Consider the following 12067-nt stretch of genomic DNA (forward strand, 5'->3'; position numbering starts at 1 on the left):
GTGCACATGCGTGGAGGACTTTGATGTAAGTGTAATCCATAATGATGTGGATGGGTACAAAGGCATGGTTAAGCTATGCTCAATTGATTAAGTTGATCTAGAATTTGGGTCCGAATCAATAGTTGTACCAGGTAGCCGGAACGCTCTATTACTATATGGGGGGCTCTTAAACGGCAAAAAAAAAAAAAAAACGTGTTATTACGTTAATGAAAATTTATGATAAGAAGCCGTCTTTGAGGTTTCGGTGGGAGAGAAGCCTCGAGTATTTAAATTTATCAGGTTAATCTCAATCGGGCGTATGTCCGTAATGTATATGTGCGGATACATATGGACCTAAGTAAACGGACTCGACTAAATATACAGACGTATCACATAGCTAAGAATTCTGGATGGCTTTTCTTGAATTTAGTTAGAGGTTTCTGATGTGAATTGACGCAGGGTTATGTTCACTCAAAGCTACCGAAGTGGGAGGTATCTAGACTAGGTGGAAAGGGAGTAATATGAGGACGGCCTGGTATGAGACTGGGCTTAACGAAGTAGATATTCTAGTTAAATAAATAAGTACTCCAACTACATGCCCAAACTACTATTCATTATGTCCGAAGTATAGCTGTAAATAATATGGTCCATATCTTTGTACCTCAATTCGAATCTGGATAACCTTGAACTGCTAAGTAATTTGTCTTTGAAAACGTCCCTAGAAATTCCAGGTCATACATATTTAGCTACATATTTGGGAGAACCCGTTTCGTTGGCTCTATTTCGCTTTTGTCGTTTCCAGTGGTTGGGGGGTGGAGGGGCTTGTGCGGGTGATTCTTGTCTTAGCCGATCCGCTAGGGCGTGCAGGAAAAGGTGTTGGCGCGACACCATTTCTTGTATTGACGGTCTGGAAAGAGTCTGTTGATGAGGGGGTCAAGCATCAAGATTGCTTTGGCCAGTGATTGGAGATCGTCGAGTTCCCAATCCCTATCGAGAAGGGAGAAGTGTATATGCGTACTACACTTTTCGTTGACATCGACATCGTAACTTTGCCCCAAGCACTTCCAAACAGTAGCAAGCTCAGACATGGGATGTGTTTTTGGCGTCGGGAGAAAAGACAATTTTGGGGGGACGATCTCGACGGGAACTATAGAACCGGTACATGTTAGAGAAAGTATCCTTAAGACCGAATCGCAAAGTATACGGGGGGCGGGGACATTTGAATACTTACAGAAGCCACCTTCAATCCGCCCGATGGTCCCTTCCGTCTTGATGCCCCAATTACCATATTCCCCTTCTCCCGGGTTGACCACAGCCTCAATCTTGGTGGCGGAAAGTAGGGACTTGAGGGTTTCGGCGAACACATCCCATTCATTGGGCAGCGTGACCTTAGCCTCTTTGAGTTTGGCTCGGGCGGCATTTGAATTCAGTTCGAGCTCTGGCTTTGGCTTGAGACGTAGCTCGAGCTCGATACCAAACTTCAGCTGCCCCCGAGCCGTAACCTCTCTTTCTTTCCCTCTTCCTTCTTCTTCTCCCTCCCCTTCTTCCCCTCCTTCCCTTCCCCCCTCCTTTCCCCCCTCTTCCTCCTTCCTCTTCCACAGCTCCTTTACAGCCCCCCTCTTCTTCCACACCCTCTTTACCGTCCCATTAATTGTCCCCCTCACCGTCCCCTGTTCCTCTCCTGCCTCTCCCACCCCCCACTCCGTACGCTCTTCACGATCTTAGAAAAAGTACCCATCTTGACTACTATGAATGGTATTAGGTTTTTGCTGGATTATCGGATTACAGAATTATAGACGGATGGATGCAGTCTCAAAACTAGAACAGCCGGATGGATTGATACAGGATGGGTGGATGGAGGATGGATGGATGCAGGATGGATGGAGGATGGATGGAGGATGGATGAGGGAGGTAATCTTGAGAGCCCTCCATCCTGAGTCTTTATTCTTCCTGAATTATTTACGAGTCTTTTCTGCCTCTAGATACACGATTCTCCCTTACACCTACGAAGCCTAGGGACCTCTACTAAGCACCCCGTTGGTAGGACATCGTGGTCGGTGCCTTTGTATAACACCTTTAAAGGTTCAATCGCCCGTAGATCGACATTGGCTAATGCGACAAGAGATTCTCATATTGTACTTTAGACCTATTTGCGGTATCTCACTAAAAGGCTTAAAAATAGGCGTCCATGGTAATGGGGCTTTAGTCGCGAACTGACAATTACAAAGCTAGGTTCGCTGGAGCATAGATAACCCAAAGCAGCAATTAAGAACACAGGATTTCTACGTCCCAGCATGTTCTTATTTAGCGCCGTCTAGATCATGAATCGCCATGAGTTCAACAAGCCGTTTTTAAGTTTCTATGGGTTACATACCCAACCTGCCGGCCCCGAGACTTGGTCTAGCTAGTTACTCGGTATAAACTCTAGCTCAACACATGGTGTTGACTGTTGCATTTTATCCATTACTGAAATTGCCATAAACGTAAATAAATTGGGTTCTCACGTGATCTTCACGTGACTTTGAGAAGCCGAACTATGTATTTAAGCTCCTTAAGCCATCTAAAATATATGACAATATTGGGTTATTAGGTAGCTTGCATATTAGGTACATTATTACCTGTGTTAGTCTCAGCGCCACAAGCTCACCCATCGAACAAGGTATCCGGGCACGAGTACAAGCAATATGCTTAAGACGAATTTCATAAAATCGAATGTGATTACAGGCGACAGGCCCATATATGTACAGCTCAACAACTGGCTAAGCTAGTAAGCTTATAAGCAATAGTTAAACTAGTAAATAGCTAAGCTATTGCAATTGATCTAGGCCTGCATATTACTGGTCGTATGCTTACCTCTTAACTATCTCTTAACTGCTGGCCTATCTACAAGCCTACCTAGCTAGGATACCGATACCGACCTACTAGCTTGCACTTGCGCACAAACATAACCCAGTACCTGTTACGACAGTCTAGTTCTGTGTTACGAGCTAGCAGACTTAACCAGCCGAGCGTCACGGAATCATGGATAAGATGTGGCCTTATGAGGCTCGTTGGAGAACTCGGCAGAAAGTTGGGAGTTTCAACCTCATCGTTGCAACTGCGTGGGTTAGGTATATCATTGATCTCCACAGAGCGTACGACAAGGCTGGTCTGGCACACAGTTTGGTTACAGGGACTGGGTCCGGCACGGGAGTGTTGTCGACAAAATACCACAACTACACCTGGTGTCGTATGTTGCGCCCCCTCGTAACCCAAGGCTTCACAGAACGTCACGTGCACTCACGTGACGTCGTATCACGTGATCCACCCACGCATATCAATTGTTGATTCTGCCTATTTAAATAATGCTGTACCTAGAATTCCAATAACAAGATCATCATTCATCTCAATTAACAGAATCACCGTAAAAAAACAAGTCCCGACGAACTTAGTGACTCCGAAACAGGTTCACAGATTCCTCTGGGCGTAATATCGTAAAGTAGACAACACGTTGCGCACGCTGCTACAATTACTACCTCATTCTTGAATTATCGATAGATATCTATTCTTAGATTTAACCCGCATTCGACTCATGATGCGCGAATATGATCACTGTGCCAGAGGGATAGAGCTATCTAGTTAAACTGCTCCTGGATTTTTTGACCCCACCCTTTCTCGGGTTCATAGTTCATTCGCGACAATACGGATTCGAAAAAAAGAAGAAAATGCCGTGCTCAAGCAGGACTCCTTTCGAATCTCAAGGCCGGTCAATATCCGGTGAATATCGATATGGGTATTCTTCCGAAATATTGGAGGATATGTCCTGGTTTCAAAAATCTATCCTTATTGGACGTTGGGTCCGAAAGTATGGATTGGAATCAATATTAGATTTTCCAGTTGATATTTTCCTCTATACGCCCGATTTTACGCATCCAGATTCTCTTAGGAAAATCCTTCACCTCGACCACGACCCGGTCCTTCATCCTACGCGGGTTGGTGGCCAATTTAGACTGATGCGGTTTGGGAAATCGGGACCCCTGGTTTTGGAGGATGTTGGACATGACAATATTGAAAGCAGACCAGATATATCTGGGATGACATATCGGGTTCGGAATATGCCCGAGTTAAAGCTTTTGATGAATCACATGGGTAATCTGTATCAACTTTACCATGCAGTAATTCAAGACCACCCAGCAAATCCCTTTCAAAAAAATCCCGAAAGGATAACTTTCGCCTTGTCTGAAAAAAGCAGACTTCCCAAGGGAAGCAAAAATGTTGCTCAAGAATGGCCGAAGGAAGAGAAGTCCATACTTAAACAATTAAAGAAAGTGCCCAAGCCTACACGACTTAACGGCCCTCGAAGGCAACAGGGAGGCCAATATAAACCTGGAAAATCTAACTCCCCCCAAAACCAACCAAGAGAGGAACTCGAGCAGTCTCTTATTCAAAACTTAAAACGCTATCTGAGCAATTCTCCGTCGAAACCGAAGCCCTGATACTAAGAAATGAGCGACGAGGCAAGGGCCACCAAGGCTTCTTTATATATCCTACACCGTCAGGGGAAACCCCCCGTACGAGACAAAGAAGCTCCCGTGGTATCTATTTGTACTTTACTTGTATTTAAACCTCTTTCTTATTCCTTATCTTATCATGTGTATACAACTTTATCTACAAACACTCCAGAGCTTCATTACCGTCAGTACTAGGCAGGGCAGTTTAGCCTCGATTCCAGTTTGCTTATGTCTATTCCGCATACCATCGGGATAGTTGATCGGCTGGGCCATCGGGCTGCACATATGGCTAGATTGCTATTATCTCTCTAAGAAATAAAGAGAAGGAAGAATTAGGCATGGCTGGTGAAGCTAGTGTGGCTGCCGCTACTACCACTATGACTAAAGTCTAGAAGCCACACAGTGTATACACACGCACTTACCATCACAAAATTATACGTCCATTCACAAGTACTTAAGTCGAGGAGTCTCACGACGAAAGAAAATGCATTGTCCTTTGTGTATTGATTACATACATTTACATGCATGGCTGAATTATAATAATACATCGCTGTGTTGTAATTTTATAAATTTAACGTCTTAAAAGTCGAATACATGATTGTAAACTTACGAGACCATTGTAGACTGCTCCGACCGACTCCCAGTGACCGAAGTTTGAGCACTTATTTTTCGCTACCATTTCGAAATTTCCCGTTCCCCGAGTGGGCTTCCCTTTCTTCTTTCTTTCTTTCTTTCTTTCTTTCTTTCTTTCTTTCTTTCTTTCTTTCTTTCTTTCTTTCCTTCTTTCTTTCTTTCTTTTTTCCCCCTTGTTAAAGATCGACATATTTAATATGGTATGCTATTATAAGAAGATATCGCGATCGTGCAGGGAGATCACCAACCCAACCTTTTTTAGTAACACGAGCCTGTAGAAATACAACTGAGACCGACTTACGTTTCGTAAACTTGAATTTAAAGAAACAACTGTTGATAAACAACTGCTGGTGGTTTTAATTAAGATTCCCTCCTAACTTGTATATATTTCCGGATGTCAGCCGATATGATACGACGAGACTGCATCGCGCACTGCCCCCATTTCTCAGCCGAGCCCGGTATACGTATATGCATGCATTGGGAGTTTAAACAACAGTATTTTGTTCATGGGTTAATTGAAGTGGAGATCCTTTACATTTCAAGTCCTAAAATTCATTAATATTCGGCGATTTTTAATACAAACAGATATAGAGTGGAACAACATCTTTCATTTTGAAAGAAGGCATCTAATTTTCCAAAAACCAAGTTAAAGGAGACAAGGTTAAAGGGCACTACCGTACATAGATGGTGACCGCTGGGGGCGACGCAAATTTCTTTTTGAAAGTTTTTTTTTTTTCGCGGTGTCGACATGTCTGGTTCGAATGCTTGAGCCAAGATATAACATATCTTATTACACTTATGGCCTGAACGGTGCCCTGGCTCTGGGACCAAGACTAAAATCTTATATGAAATCAATATTTTTTACATTTTGTTAGCCTCAATCCAGGCGCTCCGAGACAGGGATTTTTTGTTGAATCTTCCTTTGTATATACTCGAGTACTCACGGGTTTTACAGATTTCGAACACTTTTAATCTGGATTTAGAACATGTAATTTCTTATTCTTAAGTATAATTCTGAGACTATAATACTATGTATTAATTAGCATTTCATGATTAACAGTATCCTAGATCTTCTCAGGAAAAGGAAGTGGCCTTATGGTTCCTAAGGCTAGTATGACTACCATCGCCATCGCCATCACATCACCATGGTCCTAAGCTAAGGCACCGCCCCTGCAAGCCTGCAATACAATTTTATGATGTATAACAGATAGAATTTAACCCGCTATGTAGTTTGGGACTATAAATATTTAGTACAAATACAATTTAAAAGATCCGCTCGATACTTGATATGTGCGTTAAGGATTCGTAAACCAGCCTGCTCCATCGGCGTTGAAGGGGCCTACGGGTAGGACTATAGATATGGGTTATCGGAACGGATCCAGGGTGGAAGAAGGCTAGGCGATCTAGGTCGATACAACTAGGGCATGTATGCACGCCGCCCGTACAGCATCAATTTCAGAATCAAAGGAGAAGGGCAGGTTATGCAATGATCACTACTTTACTTCCCTCCTCTTTTACCCTCCTTTCGAGCCTCCTTTACTCTGGCCTTATCAAAGTACTCATTCTGAGCGAGTACCAGCTCATTGCCCATCCTCCTTCCACTCATCTTCCATACCCTTGCGAATTCGCCAGGAGAAACATTAGCTCTTCCGCCTGGGACCTCTGATTTTAGAAGCTCCAGGAAGTCCTTGGGTAGCGAGTCGTAGTTTTCTTGGGTTTTAGTATCATCTCTAGAGATTCTACGACGTTTTGCGGCTGGTGAGGCCGTTGATGTTGAGTCGAAAAGTGGGGAGGGGGGTGAAGAGGGGGAAGGGTCATCGTTTTCCAGGAGATCAATGGTCATGCCTGCGCCTTCCATTTCGACGTCTGCTTCCAAGTCGCTAGCTGTGAGACCAAGTCCCTGTGTGGCTTCTTCTCCTGACAATCCCTCCTCATCGTTTCCTTCTTCTGAAAGAGTATTGTCGATAATATCTTCATCATGAGGTCCATTCTGTTCCAGAAATGGTAGAGGAAGTCGACATTTAAACTTCAACGCTTCAAAATACCAACAATGTCAGTTGCAGCCCTTTCCTTCCAGCCGAACAGTACCAGATCTTTCACTAACACTGTTTAACACCAGCATCCCGCCCGGCAATTAGTATCGTCTCCTTCACTCTTGAATTCAAAATCCCTTTCCGCCAAGCATCATGAGAAAGCAGATGTTGCGGATGTGACGGTACCCATTTTAGAGTTTCGGGTCGATGGGTCTCGGCCGACGTCGAGGAATCAAATTTCGGTTTTTTGGTCGTTAAAAGGAGGCGACGGGTGGGTTTATGATGTGATGAAGGAGGGAAGGTTGCGGAGGAGGGAAGGGTGTCGAGAGCCTCGGAGATGGTTGTCGCGCTGGGCATTGTGACGATGGTGATGATGATGGGACGATAGAAAGATGTGGGGGGTTGAGTCTTGGAGATGGAGCTAATGAGGTAATGAATGGGTTGGTTGGTCTGGTGAACGGGTGTCTGTCCTGCCCGAGTGGACTTCATTCCAACACAATTGCGGACAATATAGGAACGAGCATGTTCCTAACGGGCAGCTCCCGGAAGAGCTAACCAGCCGGCGATATAATACTAGGCCATAAGATTTCGACCCGGACGAGAAGATAGGCATCGAAATGCGAATAAAAGGAGTTCAGGTATCAAAGATCGGACGAAAAGATGGTCTTCGAGCCAAAGAAAATAGGGAAACGAGATCACGAGGAAACGGAACGAACAATACTTACCACTATCGACTGACATAAATATTCGTGCCACGAGTCGCACCGCGCATTTATTCGGGTGCCGAAAGAAATACACCCCACGTTAATTGCTTCTCGAAGGCCTCTAATCGATAATAAAAGGCTCGTGATCACCCACTGGTTGACAACAGTGCTAACGTTTGCCTGGCACTGGGCTGTGGGAGAAAAGAAGTCTAACCACAATTCCAACCCTGCATATGCAGCGTGAGATGGTTTCTGGACATGCCAAATCAAAGCACTATATGGGGGGTGTGATACGTACAGACAGAAAAAAAGCCAATGGGGTGGTGGATAATTCGCTAAATGTCATCAAATGCCTAACAGTTAGACTTCATCTCATAGGGCTTTTATTCTCATACTCTCTCTTGGGGACGAGGGGTAAAGCAATCTGGTATGATATATGCATTTTTACACATCTATGTTTTTAAGAAAATGGGGTCCGCCTTCCTTTTTTCTGGGAAGGGACGGTAGTTATATTTAAGGGATCTGTGCCCCAAATTTGAGGGAGTAACAGGTCGTGTGTCTCTTTATCGGTTTATTATATACCTCTACCGACTTATATACCTCTACACAGCTATTTCTATATCTTGTCTATCTATATTCTACTGTTTTAGAATCTATTCCTCTGGGGACCAAAAAATTATGGGGTTGTTCAAGAATTCGAAGCGAACTAGCAAGTTCGCCTTTCGCCGAAGTCTTTTGCGGGCTATCCTCCCAGACAGCAAAACCCCGCCTCTACCTCAAAAAGAACCTCTTCTCCTCACAAATTCAGAACAACCGCAAGTCGATATCGAAGTTGACATCAGCGACGAGAAAAAGGCAGTATTTACAACCGAAACAGAAATAGTCACTGTGGAGTTAAATTTAAACGAACCGCAACCTGAAAAAGTGCCAGAAATTCTGCTTCTCCCAGCAGAGATCCTTCGAGATATCTTTTCTTATTTGGATAACTGCGACCTTCAATCACTCTACCACACACATTCTCGTTTCCGGGGAATCGTTCTCGAACACCGGTCCTTCTTTTGTCGAGAACTTGCGTCCCGCAATTTACGGTACTTTGCGAGGTACTTGAAACCGGCATTTTTCGACCTTCAGCGGGACTCTCGATTACAATTTCTTACTGAAGATGATAAACAAAATGACGTCGACGGGTGTCAAAGGTATCCAGGTCAGGCAAATATCCCAGCCTGGTACCTAAAGCTCTACAAACTCGACAAAATCACAAAAGAACTCTATAGCCTCATGCCCACCGATGAAAACGAATGGGAACTGGAATATCTTCGTATCCAGGGCCTCCCGCCATCTCAATACAACCCTCGGGTCTGGCCTAGACCTGGAAATCCTTCCTTCTACTTCACTCATACGATTATTTCGTTTTATCAGTATAATTCACTGGTTAAGTTGCCGAAAGATAGTTTGGTTGATTTTAAAGAGAAAGATGTCAAACCGGTTTGCAGATGCGCACAAGGGTATTTCAGGAGTACGGCGCATTTGGGAATATTATGTGCGGTTTATATGGCTTGTTTGAAGTTTAAGGCTGAAGAAGCTAATAACAACAATAATCTCAACAAGGCCGAAGAGGAGGAAAAACAGGAAGCAGAAAAAGACGACGATTTAAGTATGTTCCTGCCGGAGTTAGGAGGAGGATTGGGAAATTATATCAAAGGAACCAGAGTTTCTGTCAAGGAGCTGTTTAAAATGGTGGTGGTGGTTATGTACCCTGGAAATCTGCTAAAGGTTATTAAGAACCCGACAAGGCAGTCAATGAGCAGATTGAAGATTGTACTGGAGACGTTGAAAGATGTCTTGGTGATGAACGAAGAGGAGAGGAGGCAGAGCGGGGTGGATAGGATGTATACGAAGGGATTGGAGATGATGGAGGGGTTTGCGAAGTATTGGGAAGATTGTGAGGACAAGACGACGTTGCGGTATTTCGACGACTGGGATCTTTTGTAACGAAACTAAATTTAACTTAGCTTATTTCATTGACTATAGCATAGTTAGCGGCTTAGATAATAGTAATTACACTTTTCGTACATATTCTTCGTAACTATCACCAGACTATCTATGCAATAGTGCATGGTTTTGATATTGATTCTAAGCTGAGATCTGATATAAAAGCCCGTGACAGGACGGGCCTCAAAGTAACCTCGGCTGGGCGGCGTTTGACTGTCTTCAAACTTTCCCAAAAACGTCAACAAATTACCCGACCAAATCAATCCCCGTCTTCATCCTCCCTCTTCGCCTCTCTCCCTCCCTCCCTTCCACCACTGCCATCATCACCATCAACGTCCTCTCCGTCTGACCGACTGTCTTTTACGATACATATTACCGCAATCACCTCGTGAGCTACGTGAAACAACCGTTCCCCCGTTCCCACGCCTGCCGAGAGTGTACAAAATCCACCCCTTTACCCACCATAACAAATACCGACAAACTACCCAAAACAACCGATCTATGTCCGCCCAGCGCAACATATCCTGGGCCGAGGCTCAGCGACGCGCCCAGTCGCGAATAGCAGACCTTGCAGTTCAACGAGCACAAGAAGCTAAATCGTCGTCCTCGATATCACGGTTCCTCGGGATATCATCACTTAGCGATCTGACAGCGAAGGGCTCAAACTTTCGGGTTGGACAGCTTGATACCGAATTATTGGATGCTGAGTTGTTGGACTTATTGAAGGGGCAGTTGTGGAATGCTATCAAGTACTTTAATGTGGGTTTGATTCTATCTGATTCGAAGAGGTATTCGCTAGGCGATTAGATACTGACAAGAATTCCCCCGGGCACAGCCGGCAGTGAAAGAACATTACGAAATTGAATTCGTTGCGCTTCTACGACTAATACTTTTTAAATTCACAATATGGGACAACAATGCCACCTACGGAGCTGCCCTGCAAAACCTAGCTTTTGCAGACGCTCGGCGAAATGGTATGCTAAAGCCCTAGTTGGAGAGGTCACTTTCGGTGCGGACAAAGCTAAGAATTGAGTTAGGTGCCATCGATACACCCCCCTCAGCCACCCAGAAGACCCTATACGGCCTCGTAACCGTCCTCGGCCGCTACGTCTACGATAAAGTCGACTCCCACCTGATCCACACCTCCTCCATGGGCCTAGACTTCGACGAATCACCTTTCTACCGAAACCTTTCCAAGGCTATGAGCAACCTTACAACCGTTCACTCCGTCGCTTCCTTCGTTAGTTTACTCACATTCCTGTCAAACGGAAGATACAGAACTCTCCTCGATAGAGTGTTATGTATGAAACTGGTCACCCCTACACGGCACGTCAGACGAGAAGTTAGCTTTGAATACCTCAATCGACAACTCGTTTGGCATGCGTTTACGGAGTTTTTGCTGTTTATTCTACCGATCGTGGGGATTTCAAGATGGAGACGGTGGTTAGGGAAGTTATGGAGGAAAGCCGTGGTTTTGATCAGGAAGAGTAGAGGTAGTGATGAGGATGAAGTTACACCGAGCTCGAATAGTGGTGTACTGGGCTTCTTACCTGAACGAACGTGTGCAATTTGCTACTCCGAGTCGAGTCCCGAGGACGTCCTAAACAACCCTGGTGGGGGAGGCGGCGCAGCCGGGTCCAACGATGTTACGAACCCATATGAGGCCGTAGAATGCGGGCATGTATATTGCTACGTATGCATTGCCTCAAAGATCGAGTTAGAAGAGGGAGAAGGATGGGCATGTTTAAGATGCAACTCCCTCGTAAAAAGGTGTAGACCATGGAGGGCAGGTGTAGTAGGTCTAACGCTATTTGAAGGCGAAAAGGGGGCAAGAGATGGGAATGAGGACGAGGAAGGGGATCTGGCGGTGTTGAGTCCTAGAGAAGAACACGGGCTGGATGACATCATTGAAGACGATTATGATGAGGATGATGATCCAATCAATGAGGAGCCTGCTGAAGTCGTTTATGCAGGTGGTGGAGTGGGGGAGGAGAGTGGGGATGAGAGTGATGGAACCAGGACGGAGAGGGGAGGACATGATGCGGGGTATTACATGAAGGGGGTGGTGGAGGATGATAGCAATTATGCGACCGCGGATGACGGAGAGTTGGATGAGTTGGAGGTTAGACCTTGGGAGAGGTAGTTCTAATGAAGGGCTGTAATATTTATTAGGCTGGGCTTACATATCATCGACAGAGTTTGAGTTCATGTATAGATACTTTTTTTTGGATTTTGA

At 44.9% G+C, this 12067-nt stretch overlaps 4 protein-coding genes across 4 annotated transcripts; 2 read left to right on the plus strand and 2 right to left on the minus strand.

Moving 5' to 3' along the window:
• Nucleotides 1-833: 833 nt before the first annotated feature.
• On the minus strand, nt 834-1717 carry AOL_s00080g240 (uncharacterized protein; the record flags this gene model as incomplete). The annotated part of the gene is made up of 3 exons (XM_011124615.1): nt 834-1126; nt 1211-1613; nt 1688-1717. The coding sequence occupies 3 exons, from the start codon at nt 1715-1717 to the stop codon at nt 834-836; spliced, it is 726 nt and encodes a 241-aa protein (XP_011122917.1).
• Nucleotides 1718-6600: 4883 nt separating this feature from the next.
• On the minus strand, nt 6601-7492 carry AOL_s00080g241 (uncharacterized protein; the record flags this gene model as incomplete). The annotated part of the gene is made up of 2 exons (XM_011124616.1): nt 6601-7136; nt 7207-7492. 2 exons carry the CDS (start codon nt 7490-7492, stop codon nt 6601-6603), a joined length of 822 nt encoding a protein of 273 aa, XP_011122918.1.
• Nucleotides 7493-8517: 1025 nt separating this feature from the next.
• On the plus strand, nt 8518-9831 carry AOL_s00080g242 (uncharacterized protein; the record flags this gene model as incomplete). Its single annotated transcript, XM_011124617.1, has 1 exon — nt 8518-9831. One exon carries the CDS (start codon nt 8518-8520, stop codon nt 9829-9831), a length of 1314 nt encoding a protein of 437 aa, XP_011122919.1.
• A 501-nt stretch (nt 9832-10332) lies between these two features.
• Nucleotides 10333-11974, plus strand: AOL_s00080g243 (uncharacterized protein; the record flags this gene model as incomplete). Its single annotated transcript, XM_011124618.1, has 3 exons — nt 10333-10590; nt 10667-10805; nt 10869-11974. The coding sequence occupies 3 exons, from the start codon at nt 10333-10335 to the stop codon at nt 11972-11974; spliced, it is 1503 nt and encodes a 500-aa protein (XP_011122920.1).
• Nucleotides 11975-12067: the final 93 nt, after the last annotated feature.

The sequence above is a fragment of the Orbilia oligospora genome (assembly GCF_000225545.1).
Source record: "Orbilia oligospora ATCC 24927 unplaced genomic scaffold scaffold00080, whole genome shotgun sequence".
In the NCBI taxonomy this organism is placed as follows: Eukaryota; Fungi; Ascomycota; class Orbiliomycetes; order Orbiliales; family Orbiliaceae; genus Orbilia; species Orbilia oligospora.